This window comes from Candoia aspera, chromosome 3 (assembly GCF_035149785.1).
Source record: "Candoia aspera isolate rCanAsp1 chromosome 3, rCanAsp1.hap2, whole genome shotgun sequence".
Taxonomy (NCBI): Eukaryota; Metazoa; Chordata; class Lepidosauria; order Squamata; family Boidae; genus Candoia; species Candoia aspera.
The window spans coordinates 160,946,918-160,962,342 of record NC_086155.1 but is presented as its reverse complement, the minus strand read 5'-3'; the positions used below and the strand labels follow the sequence as shown (position 1 = coordinate 160,962,342).

The 15,425-nt window shown below is 36.2% G+C and overlaps 1 protein-coding gene across 2 annotated transcripts in view; it reads left to right on the top strand.

Moving 5' to 3' along the window:
• The window catches only part of ROCK1 (Rho associated coiled-coil containing protein kinase 1), a 98,069-nt gene extending 82,929 nt beyond the window's left edge, over nucleotides 1-15,140 (top strand). The window contains exons 31-35 of one of the 2 annotated variants that reach the window (XM_063299162.1): nucleotides 2,052-2,130; nucleotides 2,259-2,520; nucleotides 5,227-5,431; nucleotides 10,113-10,169; nucleotides 11,953-15,140. In XM_063299162.1, the coding sequence (XP_063155232.1) occupies nucleotides 2,052-2,130; nucleotides 2,259-2,520; nucleotides 5,227-5,431; nucleotides 10,113-10,169; nucleotides 11,953-11,956 (607 nt within the window). In that variant the 3' untranslated portion in view covers nucleotides 11,957-15,140. The remainder of the gene's footprint in view (nucleotides 1-2,051; nucleotides 2,131-2,258; nucleotides 2,521-5,226; nucleotides 5,432-10,112; nucleotides 10,170-11,952) is intronic. The other variant, XM_063299163.1, reaches the window with a different exon arrangement.
• The last annotated feature ends 285 nt before the right edge of the window (nucleotides 15,141-15,425 follow it).

Genomic DNA, 15,425 nt, shown 5'->3' with positions numbered 1-15,425 from the left:
AGGTGATCGTTGAAGTATAATTAATTTTTGGTTACCTTTCTTCTCAATCATTTTCCAGTTATTTTCTCTAAACTTTTAAAAAGTATATTCCAGAACATTCATAATTTGAAAACATAAATAAATACTGTAAATAAACATAAATAAATACTGTAAATAGTTGGAGGCAGATTGGGAATGGAAAGCTGCTTCTAATTCACAGCAGTCACTGGGATCCAGTAGATGTAGGAGGAGAGCTATGTTAGTCTCTAATAGTAAAAAATTAGGAGGAGTCTGGTAACACCTTTTCAGACTAACATATATTATATTATATTATATTATATTATATTAATTTATGTGTTTATTTTATAAATTTATTCACTGCCCATCTCTTCCCTATGGGGGGACTCTTATATTAAAAGGCAGAAGCTTTTATGAGCTACAGGTTACTTCATCAGATGCAATGGAGTGACTAGAGTGATGTAGGATTTAAGTTGAGATGGGGATGCTAGTTATGCAGATTAACTTCACTCCATTGTGCTGGCAGAGTCTCTTTTTTCCAAGATGGAAAAGAGATAAAACACTCCAATATAGATGTTGTAGCTATCTTGGGGGATTGGGGAGAACCTTCAGCAATTCTTGTTCAATTATGCTGGTGAACTCACATACATCAAAAGGTTTCAGGCTATCTCTGAACACAATGGATTTTTAACACATTTCAGTTGTTACTGCTGCTTGTAATCCATCTCACATGTAAGCTGCATCTGCATAACCACCCTGTCTTCTGCCTTTTCCTCCTTTCCTTTCTGCCTCATCCCAGTTTAAACCTGCATCAGACTGATCACTCCATTACATCTGATGAAATAGCTGTGGATCTTAAAAGCTTACACCTTTTAATAAAATGCTTTAGTCTGAAAAGATGCTATCAGACTCCTTCTGATTTTTGGCATCCAGCAGGATCCCTTTTTCCAGAAATAGAACTTTTGGAAAAGGATGAATTATTTTGAGTAACTGCCTGAAAAGGAACATTATTTAGCTCTTAATTCTTTTTGGGATTTGTATAGTATTTATTTCCATATAATATCAACCTTATGGTTTATACTTGATTATTTTTGGTTGTGCCGTCATGTTGGTGTCAACTCTTAGTGACCATATGGATGGATTTCCTCCATGACATGGTTTATACTGCTTGAGGGGAAAACCACCCAGAGTCCCCCGTGTAACCATCCAGGGTCCCCCATGTTGGGGAGATGGGCGGTGATAACAATAGGATAAATAAAAAAATAAAAATAGGGTTTTTTTTTAGAAGGTAACAAAAATGTTCTTCTGGTAGTAGCTTTGTGAATAATGGGTAATGTAAGTGGGTATATTTGAATGTAGGTATTTAAAGGTACATATATTTTTAAACTATGGCAAATATTGAATGTTCCTAAGAATGTTCTGCACCCCGTAATCATGGGGTACAGAAATATCATTTCATAGCATTTATGCAACATGGAATTTATCATTTTAAAAAAAACTATGGTTTTTTAAATTCTGAATATTTGTTGACATTGTTGACATTTTACCCCAGTGTCCACCCTATTCTGTTGCCAAAATCAGATTGATCAATATCATTGGGGTTCTTTTGTTTTAAGGTGATTTAAAGAATTTAAAAATGTGTTCATTTTTTTAATAGTCTGAGCTTTGTAAAAATCCTCTAAAATTTAAAAACTTTAGCTGTATATCTTAGTTTAGTACCATATTGTGGGCCATAATTACAATATAGTATGTATGTTCTCAAAAGAAACTTTTGTTGGAGAGTAGATACAGATTATACAAAGAATCTTTAAATTCATCAGTATAAAAAACTTCGTTGGCATGTTTTTTTCTGGGATTCTAATGGTATATGTATTTTCTTCATTTCTAAATACTGTGTGTTGATCAAACAGTGTATTGCATGAGCAGAATAAGAAATAATACCCTTCTGAATATGGGATATTAACATGAAATATGCAGCATTTTATTTTAGGATGATAAATCTGCCCTGTACCAAGAATAGTTATTAACACAATGTAATAATAATTTCATTTCAGTAAATTGTTCCATGTTAGACCAGTTACACAGGGGGATGTTTATAGAGCAGAAACTGAAGAAATACCAAAAATATTTCAGGTAAAAACTTCTGTATATTTGTTTTTAAATGTTCATAACTTAGTTTGTTCACCTAGTTAATATGTATTTATATACACAGAGACTGACACAAACCTTTAAACTTTTTTGTTTTGTTCTGCTTTGCTCAGATTCTATATGCCAATGAGGGGGAGTGCAGAAAAGATTTGGAAGTAGAATCAGTACAGCCAGCAGAGAAGACAAATTTTCTGCATCATAAAGGTCATGAATTTGTACCAACTTTATACCATTTTCCAGCCAACTGTGAGGCTTGTGCTAAGCCTCTCTGGCATGTATTTAAGCCACCCCCTGCAGTGGAATGTCGGCGATGCCATGTTAAGTGCCATAAAGATCATCTGGATAAAAAAGAAGAATTAATAGCGCCATGTAAAGGTATGGCATAGTTTGTTTGTTTTTAACTATTGTTCAATGTGTTTCTAACAGTTTGGATACAGGGTAAGTTAAATGAAGGTTTTGCTGAAATCTGTTGATCTAAACCCTGATTAATTAGTCTAATTTGGCTGGAGTTCAGTTTATACATATATGAAAATAAATCTAATTGAGCTCTGATGGGCTTAAATTTCTGAGTAAGCATATGTTGCAATGTACTGTTAGTTTGGATCCAACCCAGTTTTTACTTCTTTGATAAGAACAGTTTGTATTCCTAAAATCATTTTATATTTCATCTCAGGAACAAATATGTACAGATATGGAATATGCATTAAAAGTTGAATTATTGCCATTAAGGCTGCTATCCTAAATATACTTACAAGTCTTTGTGAATATGGTTCAGTATAATTCCCAGTTGACAAGCAAACAATTCTTAGAATGGAATAAAAGGTTTATATAGGTCTGGGCCTTTTCTGTTCACTTTCAGCAGCCCAATATTCTATGCTGAATGCTAAAGCCTCTTTTGAATTCTAGTTAATTAGTTCATTAGTATGGTCATTGACCAGAACTCTGCAGATTAACATAAATAATTTACAGGTGGCCCTCACTTAATGACCACAACTGGGACTGAAATTTTGGTTGCTAAGCGATGTGGTCATTAAGGCATCATGTGACTGAACCCAATTTTACAACTATTTTTACTTCGATTATTAAGCAAATCATGCAGTTGTTAGGCAAATCAATGATTCCCTATTGATTTGACTTGTTGGAATTCAGCTGGGAAGGTCACAAGTCACAATCACTGTGACTGCAGAATGCTGCAACCGGTCATAAATGTGAGCCGGTTGCCAAGTGCCCAAATTGCAATCACGTGACCATGGGGATGGTGCGACAGTTGTAACTTCAAGGACAGGTTGTAAGTAACCTTTTTAGCCCCATTGTATCTCTGAACCATTGTTAAACAAATGTTCATTAAGCGAGGACTACCTGTATGTTTCAAAAGAGACAAAATGCAAACATAAAACTACAGCTACACAGTTGAGACAACTTGATTGTGGTCCATCACCAAAATAACTGTTTTGAAAATTAATAGTATTGTAGTGCTTTTGCAAGGATGATCTGTTCAGTGTTGACTCATAATTATCCATCATAATCAGAGAATCAAGACCTTGGAAAAAAAACATTTTAGCCAGTGGACAATAATAAATATCATGTGCCTGCTCCACTTTAGTCAGAGCAGCTTCCCTCTTTTGGACCACATTAGGTAGCTATCAGGCCAGTTGGAATATATTCCTTAGGAATTAGACTGGTCCCTTTCCAGAGGGGCAGAGGAGCTGTATGGTTCCAGTGAGCTCCAGACAAAAGTTGCATACAAGCTTTAATCAAATGAAACTTTAGCACTTCTAGAATATGCTGTGCCCTGCTGGAATAGTGAAAGGATTATATTGCTACTGCTGATCTTTGTGTAATTTTGATGTGCCCTGCATCTGGTGGACTTATGAAAAACTACACCCAAGTATCTATATACTACTAAAACTCTTGTGTCTGTTTGTAAGCTTCAATTGGGTGAAATGGTACATCATAGGGCAACAATTTTTGAAGCAAGGTACCTCACATGGGCTCACTTAAAGAATGTGTCCAAAATCTGGGACCCATTACGCCTCTGGGATTGAAATTTGGGGAAAAGTTGTGGCCGCTTCAGCACTGCCGCACCTTCCAACTTCACTTCCCAGAAACCTGTAGGTTGCATAGTTCAAGGGAAGGTGGGGGCAGGGGGCTATCCCCATCATCTTTCCCACCTCCATCTGGCCCTGCACTCAATCAGCTGGCAGCAAGGCCCAACAGGCGAGCAGCAATTGGCTGCTTTGGAACCATGGTTGAAATCTGAAATCTCTTAGTGGCGGTAGGCAGTGAGGGGAGGATGAAGGAGTGACTCAGATGCTTGCTGGTGAGGTAGGGCTAGCTGGGGGTGCGCTGGCGGTCAACGGGTGAGCCCTCTTCCTTCCTGGTGGGAGGGGACCCCTGGAGACACGCCGGGCTGGGGAGCATTTTTCCTCACAGTCCGCGGCTCCCTTTGTTCCCCCTACTCCCAGCAAAGTGGCAGGCAGTTCCATGCATCAGCTGAGGAGGAGGAGTGATTTCTGACACTCCCTGCCAATTTTCCACAAGCAAAGTCAGTGGGGAAGCCAGCAGGAAGTTGGAAGTTGCTCCCGCTCCCACTGCTTTTTTGTCTGCTCGTGGTCATTCTGTATCTCTGTTTAGGTAAGGAAATATCTCTGAAAGGATGACCCAATGGGTCACGGGTTGTCTTGTTTAAAGACTATAGCTTGCTCTATTATCTGATCATTTCACCATCAAGATGGACTCTAGGATGCTGTGTAAAAATTAAGATCTTGATTTTAGCATAATTGATCTTAAGTGCTTCCTCAGAACAATATGTGGGTAAGGCTTTCAGATAAATCTTAGGCTTTCATGATCATACATTCAGCACTAGGCTATTAGTGAAGGTCAGTGAGCTTTTTAAAGAAATAATTTGTACTGTCTTTTATATTCTTTATATTTTAAATGCTCTTTTTGTGCATCACTCCAGGCTCCCATTGGAAGGAAAAGCAGATGGTGATGATAATTAATAATAATAACTTGCAAACAAAATGGTTGCCTATGCATTCTTTGTTCTCAGTTTGGCTCTGTTTGTTTTCTTTTCAATAGTAAGTTATGATATAACTTCAGCAAGAGATATGTTGCTGTTGGCATCCTGTCAGGAAGATCAGAAGAAATGGGTTTCTCATTTAATAAAGAAGATCCCCAAAACACCTCCATCTGGTTTTGTTCGTTCTTCACCCAGGACTCTTTCCACAAGATCTACAGCAAATCAGTCATTCAGGAAAGTAAAAAATACTTCTGGAAAAGCTAGGTGAGATATGAACAGACTACAATTTAATCTTTTTCCTAATAGAAAACTACTTTTTAACTAGATTTTAATATAAAAATACTTATCAATCAAAATGATTGATTGGTATATTATAACATTGTCATACTATCTGTGTATTTAGTCAGTATTCATATTCAAGTCATATTCAGTAACAGAAAATGTTATAAAACTAAATACACCAAATCTTCCTTCTGTAAATGTTTAGCTAAAGATAAGTTAAAAGCCTACACTGGGTTTATACAGTCTTTTGTGTTACCATGTAAAACCAGACATTGTTTCATTGCTCCTGTGGGAATGAAATTGTTTGGGGCAATTCTCACTTATTTAAGACTCCATGTTAAAACAAAGAATGGCTGCATGCAAACAAATAATGTACAGCATGCAAACCCAGTCTTAGTATGCTTTCAACAATATGTTTATGTATATATATGTAATATAAGGTTTAAATTATTATTTCTATTTATAAATAACTTTTACCTTAAATGGATGTCCTGTGAATTACATGAACTGAGATAAACATTCATTCACTCATTCATTCATTCTTTCATTCATTCATCTTGTGTGGCCAAGCCTCTCGTACAGTGCTAACATCAGGTTAAAACAACCATTTAAAAACTACCAAAAACCATGCTACAGAAGGCACATCTCCTAGGTCCTATCACTGATGTTTTTTAATAGATTGAACCTGGAACATGCCCATCCTGTCAGATCTTGTGGGATGGGCAGCAATAATTGGAAATAGGCAGTCTCACAAGTCTGCCACATGCCATTAAGGGATTTATAGGGGATAACCAGCAGCTCAAATTGCACCCAGAAACCTATGCAGCTTGTGAACCAATAGTTTTACATGGTTGTTCCATGGTGCACTTGTAACTACTTGAACCACTGAATTTTGGACCATTTGTAGTTTCTCAGTGGTCTTCAAGGGCAACCTCATGTAGACAATATTGCAGTAGTCCAACAGGAGATGACCAAGGCATGAGTGACCATGAGCAGGGCTTCCTGATCCAGGAATGAGCACAGTTGGTGCACAAGATGCACAGAGGCCCTCCTGACCATGACTGCCACCTGCTCCTCAAGCAGGAGCTGATAGTCCAGGAAGACCCTAAGTTGCATGGCAGTTCTGTCTGGGAGAATGCAACCTCTTCCAGAACTAATGATGGAAAATCCCCAGCTCAGGGGAGCATTAAAGCCCACAGCCACTCAGTCTTTTGATGATAAGCTGAAGCCTGTTCTTCCACAGCCTCTAGACACTGAGAGAGAACCTTGATCACATTACTTAATTGTCCAGGAGTAAGATGTAATAGCTGAGTATCATCAGCACATTAATGATACTTAACCTCATGCTGATGGATGACTTCACTGAGTAGATGTTAAATAGGCATGGGAGAGAGTAGAACCCTGAGGAAGTATGGAAAGCAGGGACTTAAGGCTGGATCTCTCTTCCCCCACAACCAACAAGAATTGGCCTTGGAGGAAGGAGGAGAACCACCACAGTATCATGACTCTCAATCCAACCCCACTAAATCTATCCAGAATGATACTACGGTAGATGGTATTGAAGATTGCTGATCAAGAAAGGCCATGATGCACCACCCCCATCCCAACCCCACCAGAAATCATCAGTGTCATCAATAGTGTATTGGTACTATACTGGGGTCCAAAACCCAGTTGAGAAGGCGCCAGATAATCTGTTTCATCCAGGCCTTCTGAAGCTGCAACCCAACCGCCTTCTCAACAACAACCTTTAGAAAGTGAAGGTTAGAGACAGAACATTGTCCAGCACCACTGGATCCAGCAATGGCTTCTTGAAAAGGGGGTGATCCACCATCTCTTTGAGTGCTGACAGGATCACCTTGTCATGCAAAGATGAGTTTATCACCATGTAGATCCAACCATATGTCTCCCGGGAGGCCTTTACTAGTCAGGAGAGACATGGATCTAATACAAAGATGACCACATTTACAACTCCAAGAATCCTGTTCACTTCCTTAGACTAACAGCCTCAGTTTCTTCCAAGATAACTTAGACAGACTGTGCCACAGGCCACTAACTCCATGGGATCGGCATAGTTGGATTCTAGTTCAGAGTGCATCTAAGAATTTTTATCCAACATACACTTTGAATAGACCTCACAGTGGCCCTGCTGATGTTCCTCTGCCCCCTTCCTTCTCAGGAGGTCCTAGGTTACCTTGAACAGGGCCACCAGCCAGCTATCTGCAGTCAGGATAAGAGTGGAAAAATAATTATGTGTTGCTGTTCTTACTGGCATGAGGTTCTTACCCACTTTTGATCGGACTCGCTTTTCATCTTCCTCAAGTGGTGCTCTAGGCATCTCTTTTGTCATTTTATCTCCCAGACTTCCTCCGAAATCCAAGGGGTTCCCCAGAATCCACCGACAGAGTAACCTTCTTGTTCCATTGTCACCCTCTAATTCCAAGCAGTGACTAAGGCCTCAGTCAAACTGGATCCCTCTGAAATCCAGGTGCCTAGTGCAGAACAATCTCATAGGATCTTCCTCCTCCGGTGGGGAGCAATTGCAGAGAACTCCAAGGCAATCAGATCACTCTGACCATGATAAGAGACTGATGTTAACATTCTCCACCTCCAGATCACATCATTACTGTGTTGGGCCTGCAGTAAACTGGGTAAGGTCCATGGTTACCATGGCAGCCATGAACTCCCAAACTACCTTTGAGTTCACACCCAGGGAAGGCATATTTGAGCCCTCCAGTACTATAAGTCTGGGGACCTCCGCTGCAGACCAAGCAGCTTAGGCAGCAAAACCACTCTGCTACTAATTATTCTTATTGTAATACTTTCAGTTTCTTTGAAGCATCATCTCTGCTTTTACAATAACACAAGAAAAGATACCATCTTTTAAAAGTGCTTTTGTTTTCCATAATTCCACTTTTATTCCATCTCTTCCATCATTCTTTGTGCTTCACTTGCACATTGTGCAATTCTTATTCAACTATGATTCTTGTAATACTGCTTCTGAAATTGCAGAAACCATACAATGTTAGTTTTATTTCATTGTCAAGGTTGTGTTAATGGTTAAGTTTCTCAACATCTTTCTTCTAACACAAAGGCATTTACTTTATTCAGTATTATTTAATTCTAAGTCATTACTGCATACAGTATTCAGTTAAACTTTCTCCAGCTGTAATTTCTGTAACATCCTTGAGATTTAATACTGTAGCTTTCCATGTTTATTACTGATGTTATTTGTCAGGGAGCAGGGTTATTCATAGGTGAGTACACTGATATTTAAAAAATGTATCTTCTTTAAATATGAAACAACTGAAATAATACTTAGGTCAAATGTTTTGCTTACTAAAAGCATTATTACTGCCTTTAATTCTGATTCTTTTTTATATTTTGCAGCATCCTCAGCATTTTCCACCTATTAGGTAGCATTCTTCCTGAGTTTACCTATCTAATCATAGACAAGATCTTCCATCATATAGGGAGCTATATCACTTGAAATAAGCTAGCTTGCTTATCTGAATTTACTGAATTTTATTGAAGCCATTAGATAGATTTGTATGTAAGATTACAGAGCCTAAGATTTACATATGCTAGAAAGACTGGGCAAAAGATTGTATATTAAAAATGAGGCCTCTAGAGTGATTTAGTTGTTGCTGTTGATTATATTATAGGGAGCTGTGAGAAAAGTCAAAATTATTGATACTGGATTTTAATATTTCTGAGTTTGCAATTTTGTTACTATTTTATCATATTTTATGCCTCATTGAGCAGTGAAGTGTTAGGGAAGAAATAAAATGAATTAGAATTAGGTAAAATATTAGTTTCGTATTTGACCTTCTGGATCAGTATTGGTTTTAGTTATGGGCAGTAATTTTCTTTTTATTTCAGATAGTTTTCACTTTGACCCAATTAGTTTTAATTATTATAAAATCGAATTGAATTATCCATTGAGTCGTATCCAACCCTTGGCGATTCCATAAGCCAGCTCTCTCCATCTTGTACAGCTTCTTTCAGTTGCTTTATATTTTGGCCTGTGTCTGCTTTGATTACCTCCAACCAGCGTGTTCTTTGGCGTCCTCGTTGTCTTTTGCCACTGACTGTTCCAAGCATAACGTCTTTCTCCAACAATGTTATTATAAAATACATATATGCAAAAACAGCAGGAGACATCTGTATAAGACATACTTTTGTTACAGTTGCATATATTCAGATAGCTATTATATAGTACAATAGGCCTCGAAGAGAAAATCATCTATACTTTTCTAAAAAACAAAACTTACTAACAAGATCTAACAAGATTCTTTGGGAACAATTCCTGTATATTCTTAGCTCTTTCATCTGTGAATCTCATTGTTTAATTCCTAAGCATTTTAAAATTTTGATCTCTTAAAACAGTCTGCTTTTGCATTATTTAGAAAACCTAAAACTTTTGAGAGATTTTTTTCCTTCACTTTGCCAAAACAATTCATTTGTTGTTGTTTCTCCTCTTCCTCCTCTTTTTGTCCCCCCCCCCCACTGCTCATGAATTCGTATTTTGGATTTGGTCTTCCATTTTATTCTGTATCAACATTCAGATCACTTCTCCTAGACCAACATTTTTTCACAGAGTGTACAGTTAGCACTCAGGGCATATGGCAATTATCGTGAAATGTTAATTTCTAAATTTCAATAGGTCAAAGGAATATGGATCTGTTGGGGACATTACTCATTCAGAGAACTCAAGTTACTGGTGAGTAGCTTTTGCTTTTAGACCCACTGGTACTTGTGTCATGTAACAACAGTAAGAAAGCAGAATTGCTTTCTTCAAATAATGAAAAAGGAACTTTCTTAAAAAAAAGTATTTCTCAAAGTCCTGGATTCTATTACTTCTGCTTCCCTTGGTCCTTATATGTCATTTGCTCAAAATCTTTGTTATGCTACTTTATTCACTTCTTGATACTGTTTGTAACGAGACAGTATGTATATCTTCAAAACAATCTTAATTCTACTGTGCAGAACATGCCATGGTGATAGAATCCTATCTTGTGAAAAGTACATTTCTCTTATTCTGGTTCTCTGCCTTATGGTGAATGTATCTTTTATCCACAATTCCATCTAACCTTAGAAAAATCCATTTTAATTCTGATCAACGTACTCAAGGCATTGCTTAAAACCAAATACATTTTATGGGTAAATAAGGTAGAGTTCAAGAAAATATTCCAAGTTAATAATAGTAATTTTGATTATGCCAACTGCATAGTTTTTGGATACAGCAGGAAAAATCAGTAGTAATATATCATTTGTAATTTGAATATTGGTCTTGTTTCTTTCTTTTTCCTCAGGAAGTTTAGAGCATTTTGACATAGGGCTTTCAGATATTCTCCCACTCAGACATTGCTTATCTTTAAAAACTGTTCAGATACTGCAGTTAGCACAGAATAGGATGCAAACTCATTGAGGCAGGCCTTCCAGTTTTATCCAAAGCTGTATACTGTCTTCCTGGTCTTAAAATCTAATACATTTGTGTCATAACAAAACTATACATCCAGCCATTAATACTTTAAATATTACATTAGGCATGAATTTATTAATTTTTCTTAAAGTCATTCTCTTTTAGGTCTTTCTTGTCCCCTTTCTCTTCCCAATTCTGTCTAGAATAATATTAATCTGCCTTTGTTATTCTGAATTGTTTATAAATGCTGGGTATTATTGTATAATGAAGAATCTATAATGTTATCTACATTGTAAGAGAAATACAAACCTGGGTACAAAATAATCTCATTTAAACACTGAAAAATAAACACCTTTGTATTGTATACTAGGAGTCAAGTTTGTACAAGATAGTTTGGTTGGTTTCTGGTAATTTTAATATGGAAAATTGAAAGAAGGGACATCTGCCCACAATAATGAAAATACTTTAACATGAATTTGAGAAAGAGACACATCTTGTTTTAGGCTGGAGTAGCTTTGTCGGGCAATTATTACTTTTTAAATTTCTCTATTGAAAAATGCCACCATGCTGTAGTTGGAGGAATATTTTTGAACATAATCACAATGAAGGGCTTTAGAAACTGGACTTAAAAGGGTATTTTGTTTTTTACACAAATAAGCAAAAATAATAAAAATCTGCAATAACTGCTTCCTGTTCTGAAAAGTTCCTGGGAATAGATGTTTGAAAGTTTCATCTTCAGTATCTGGTAATTTAGTTTAGTTATTAAGGTGTGTCACTCCTTTATCAATAATTTCATTAAGTAAGTCCATCACCAATACTTTAGTATATCAAACATACTTTGAAACAATGAACAAGAAGTGAGGGGAGCATGAAATCATGGAAACTGGCTAGCTCTCATAATTAATAAGGAAATACATGAAGTATGAAGGGGTTCTGGTTTTCCAAACATGAATGTTTTACAAATATTGCTGCAGATTCTCTATTTTAAAAGACAAAAATGTTGTTTTCTTCACTCTACAATGTAATATGAAATGATAAAAACAGCTGTAATTGTGTTTTTTGTTTGTCTTGTTTATTCCAGTTAACAATATATGCAAGCTTCATGGATCTGACATGGTGCAGTCTGAGAATGGTGGGCTTTTTTCACCATACAGAGGTGTTCAGACCGGTTGTTTTTTCTGATACAACTTTCACAAGCTTCAGGGCTAAGACTGCTAATACTCACTCCTCCTTGCTTTGGCATAAAAAGCTCGCTGAGGGTATCTTATTGCGGGTTTGCCTTAAGGTAGATTAGATTAATTATTACTATGTAATGCAAGTAAAAGCAAATAAAGCTTAGGGTTAGTGCTGCCTTGGAAATTCCTAAAAAATAAAAATGCTTGTTAATTGTAGTGGAATGTGGTAAGCTTTTCTCATATCAGTGAGAATGAGAGAACTATTTACCCTATGAGAGGGGTATTTATATAGGGATAAGCGCACAGACTTGAGTATAGAAAGAAGGTATCTCAAACTGAGAGAAGCTGAAATTTTCATTGAAGACTCAAAGTTGTGCTGAAGAAAGCAGCAAAATTTGCTTGAAAACAAAGCCTTATATAATCACTTGAACTTCAGTGCCTTTTCTGCATTGTTATTAATGCTAATCATTCATGAGATAGCTCAAAGTATTACACATTTTGCTTTACGAAATATTAACTTCACATATTGGTAAAGGAGGAGAAAATGAGTAATTAAGGTAATCTATGCATTATTGCCAAGCCATACAGAATTGTTTTTCCAGTGGCGTTAGAAATAACTGTTAAAACAACAAAGTTTGGAAGTGTATTTTGGTACATAATTGTTCCATAATTTGTATAACATGTTTCATTAACAATTTGAAGTGTGAATTACAGTAAGCATACACACACACACATGCATATGTATGCGCTGTTTAAAATGTAAATTATTGTTAGAACACTTTTATTGGATGTTGCCCTTTTAGTGCCTTATTCTGAGAATTCTTTTACTGCCATGTCAAATAAGTTTAGAAATCTCAAATACCTGTTACTGTGTGTCAGTGGTTTTATTGATTGAAGTATTGTAGGATCTAGTTCCATTTTCACTTGTACAATCTTGAATAAAACTGTTGGTTACCAAGAGATAATTTAATCATAATACAAATAGTAATAAATGTTTGTACCATGAAAACAAATTAAACCTCTGTAACATTTAAAATTCCAGGTAATACATGAGTTGAATACTTTTTAAATTCTTGTCTTGTAGCAGGAATATTATTATGGTATTAACCGTATGATTTATTTTATTTCTTAACCAAATACCTCTTTAGTAATTTATAATGGCTTTGCAGTTATGTATTAAATAAGAAGCACTGGAAAAATTATTCGTCTCCATGACGATTTGCATGTTTCAAGTGGTGGTGAAGCCTCAGCAATAGATATGTAATAAGCATATCTGTTAATAAAATGGTAATGACTCGTGCTCATTTAATACAAAATAAAACTAATTTATGAAATAATTATTTTGCAAATGACTGTGGTATTTTTCTCCAGAATACACTTCCTAGGAAGTTTTGGAAACTGTTATACTTTACAGATAACCAACTGTCAGCATATTTAAATCTGGTACAACTTGATAATATTTTAAAAATTAAATTTTTATAATGTCATACTACATTTTAATACAGGGTAAAGTAGTAGAAATTTCATAGGATATTAAATAACTTGTTTTGATAATGTAAGTTGTTAAATCCCATTTACATAATGATTTCTATCAGGAGGATTATACCAGGTACACAGTTCTTAAAATATTATACTTACATGTATTTTAATTTATGCATAAATAATGGTTAATAAGAATATGTCAAATTGATTTCTGCACTCTGGAAATCAGTGATATTGCTCTATTACTATACACAAACAATGTGGACTCTAGCAAAGCTCAGGCAAGTGATAGAGTTGATCAGAGAAGATGGACAATGCTGAAAAGTTGAGAGACTTTAGGATGCAGAAAAGAAATCTAAAGAAGGCCAGAGGAGTTTGATTTTGTCAAAGTGGTCTGGGAAAAGAGGACAGAGTGTCTGAGATAGGAAGACGAAAGAGTGTGGGATGACTGACAAGTAGCGTGATAGAAGGCACAGAGATCAGCAAGTGGAAAGAAGGAACAAAGGAGGATCCATGTGCTTGAGATACCAGATGGTATAAAGCCAAAGAGGTGGGATTGACAGGTGGAGAACTTCAAAGTTTTGTAACTGATACAGAGCTTGGAAAGGGTCCACAGAGTGATTATGGTGAGATGGGCTGATATGTCTAAAGTGAAGACAAACTGAGAAGATAACCAAGGATACTGTTACTGAATTTGATTTTTCCTGGTTAAAATTAGTGGGTTGAAAATGTTTGGAATTTGAAATGTTTTGAGCTTGAAATGCTCTACAGTATTCCAGATTGAAAACAGCTCTTCCAACTGCTGTAGAAATGTTCTGACCTCTAAATGGCACCATTTTGAGTTGGAAACACTTTGTCAGAATAATGGCAGAATGCTTCAAGGAAGGTTCAGAACAACTCATTTCAATCTTGAAGTGTAAACATTTTATACTCTCCTAATTAAAATTGAGGTTTTTTTTTAAATTACATCCTGTTTCCATGAAGACAAACAGGAGTAAATAGGTTTGGGTTTTTGTACAAATAGGTATAAACATTACCTGTAAATGTGCAATTTACAATTTTCTTGCCACTATTAACAATTTCAGTAAATGAAATGAGGGATGCCTAGGAGGAAGATAGAAATAATCTAAACAATACATACCCAAATAGTAGCTTAACACCAGAACTGGCATAGAGTTGTATATGACAGGGAGAGGTATACTGATGCAGCTATGAAATGTTGCCTGCATTCTGGAGAATTATGCCTAAGCCCAAAATTTAGGATACCCAGTTTGTTTAATCTCCAGGGGCTATTTTGTAATGTTCAAGAATCATTCCTGTCGTGTGCAACTGTAAAACTCCAGTCATGCCTAGTTGTGAATTTGGTGTCAGGCACCTCCCTGCTGTGTCAGTATATTATGTGTTTTAATGCTACAATTTCAATGTATAATGTATCAGGATCTGTATTTCTAGTACTGTTAAGTTTTCATTTTGCTGGTTTGTTCTTTGGTATTCCTCAACCCATATGTATATATTTGCCACATTATAAATCCATTTCGTGAATCATTTGGAGTAGCTGTTGCCTGTAAAACATTATGCTGCAATAAACCAATGAGTCTTTGAAATGCCAAAATGTTGTTTTAGTGTTCCATGGCTATGTTTCAGTAGTTTGCTTTCAGTAGTTAGTAGGAAAAAAACAATATCCAATATCACACTTTTGTAACACTAACATTTTAGCTAAAAAAATCATGGGCATCAAAAACAATTAGAAACCAAGTGTAAGTAAATAAATACTCAGTTTTATTCAAGGGAGATGACTACAGGCTATTGAATATTTTAATCATCTGATAATTCTGCAGTGTATAGGGGGAAGGAGAGGGAATCCAAGCTGGCCAGCTAAGAGATAGTTGGAGCAGAG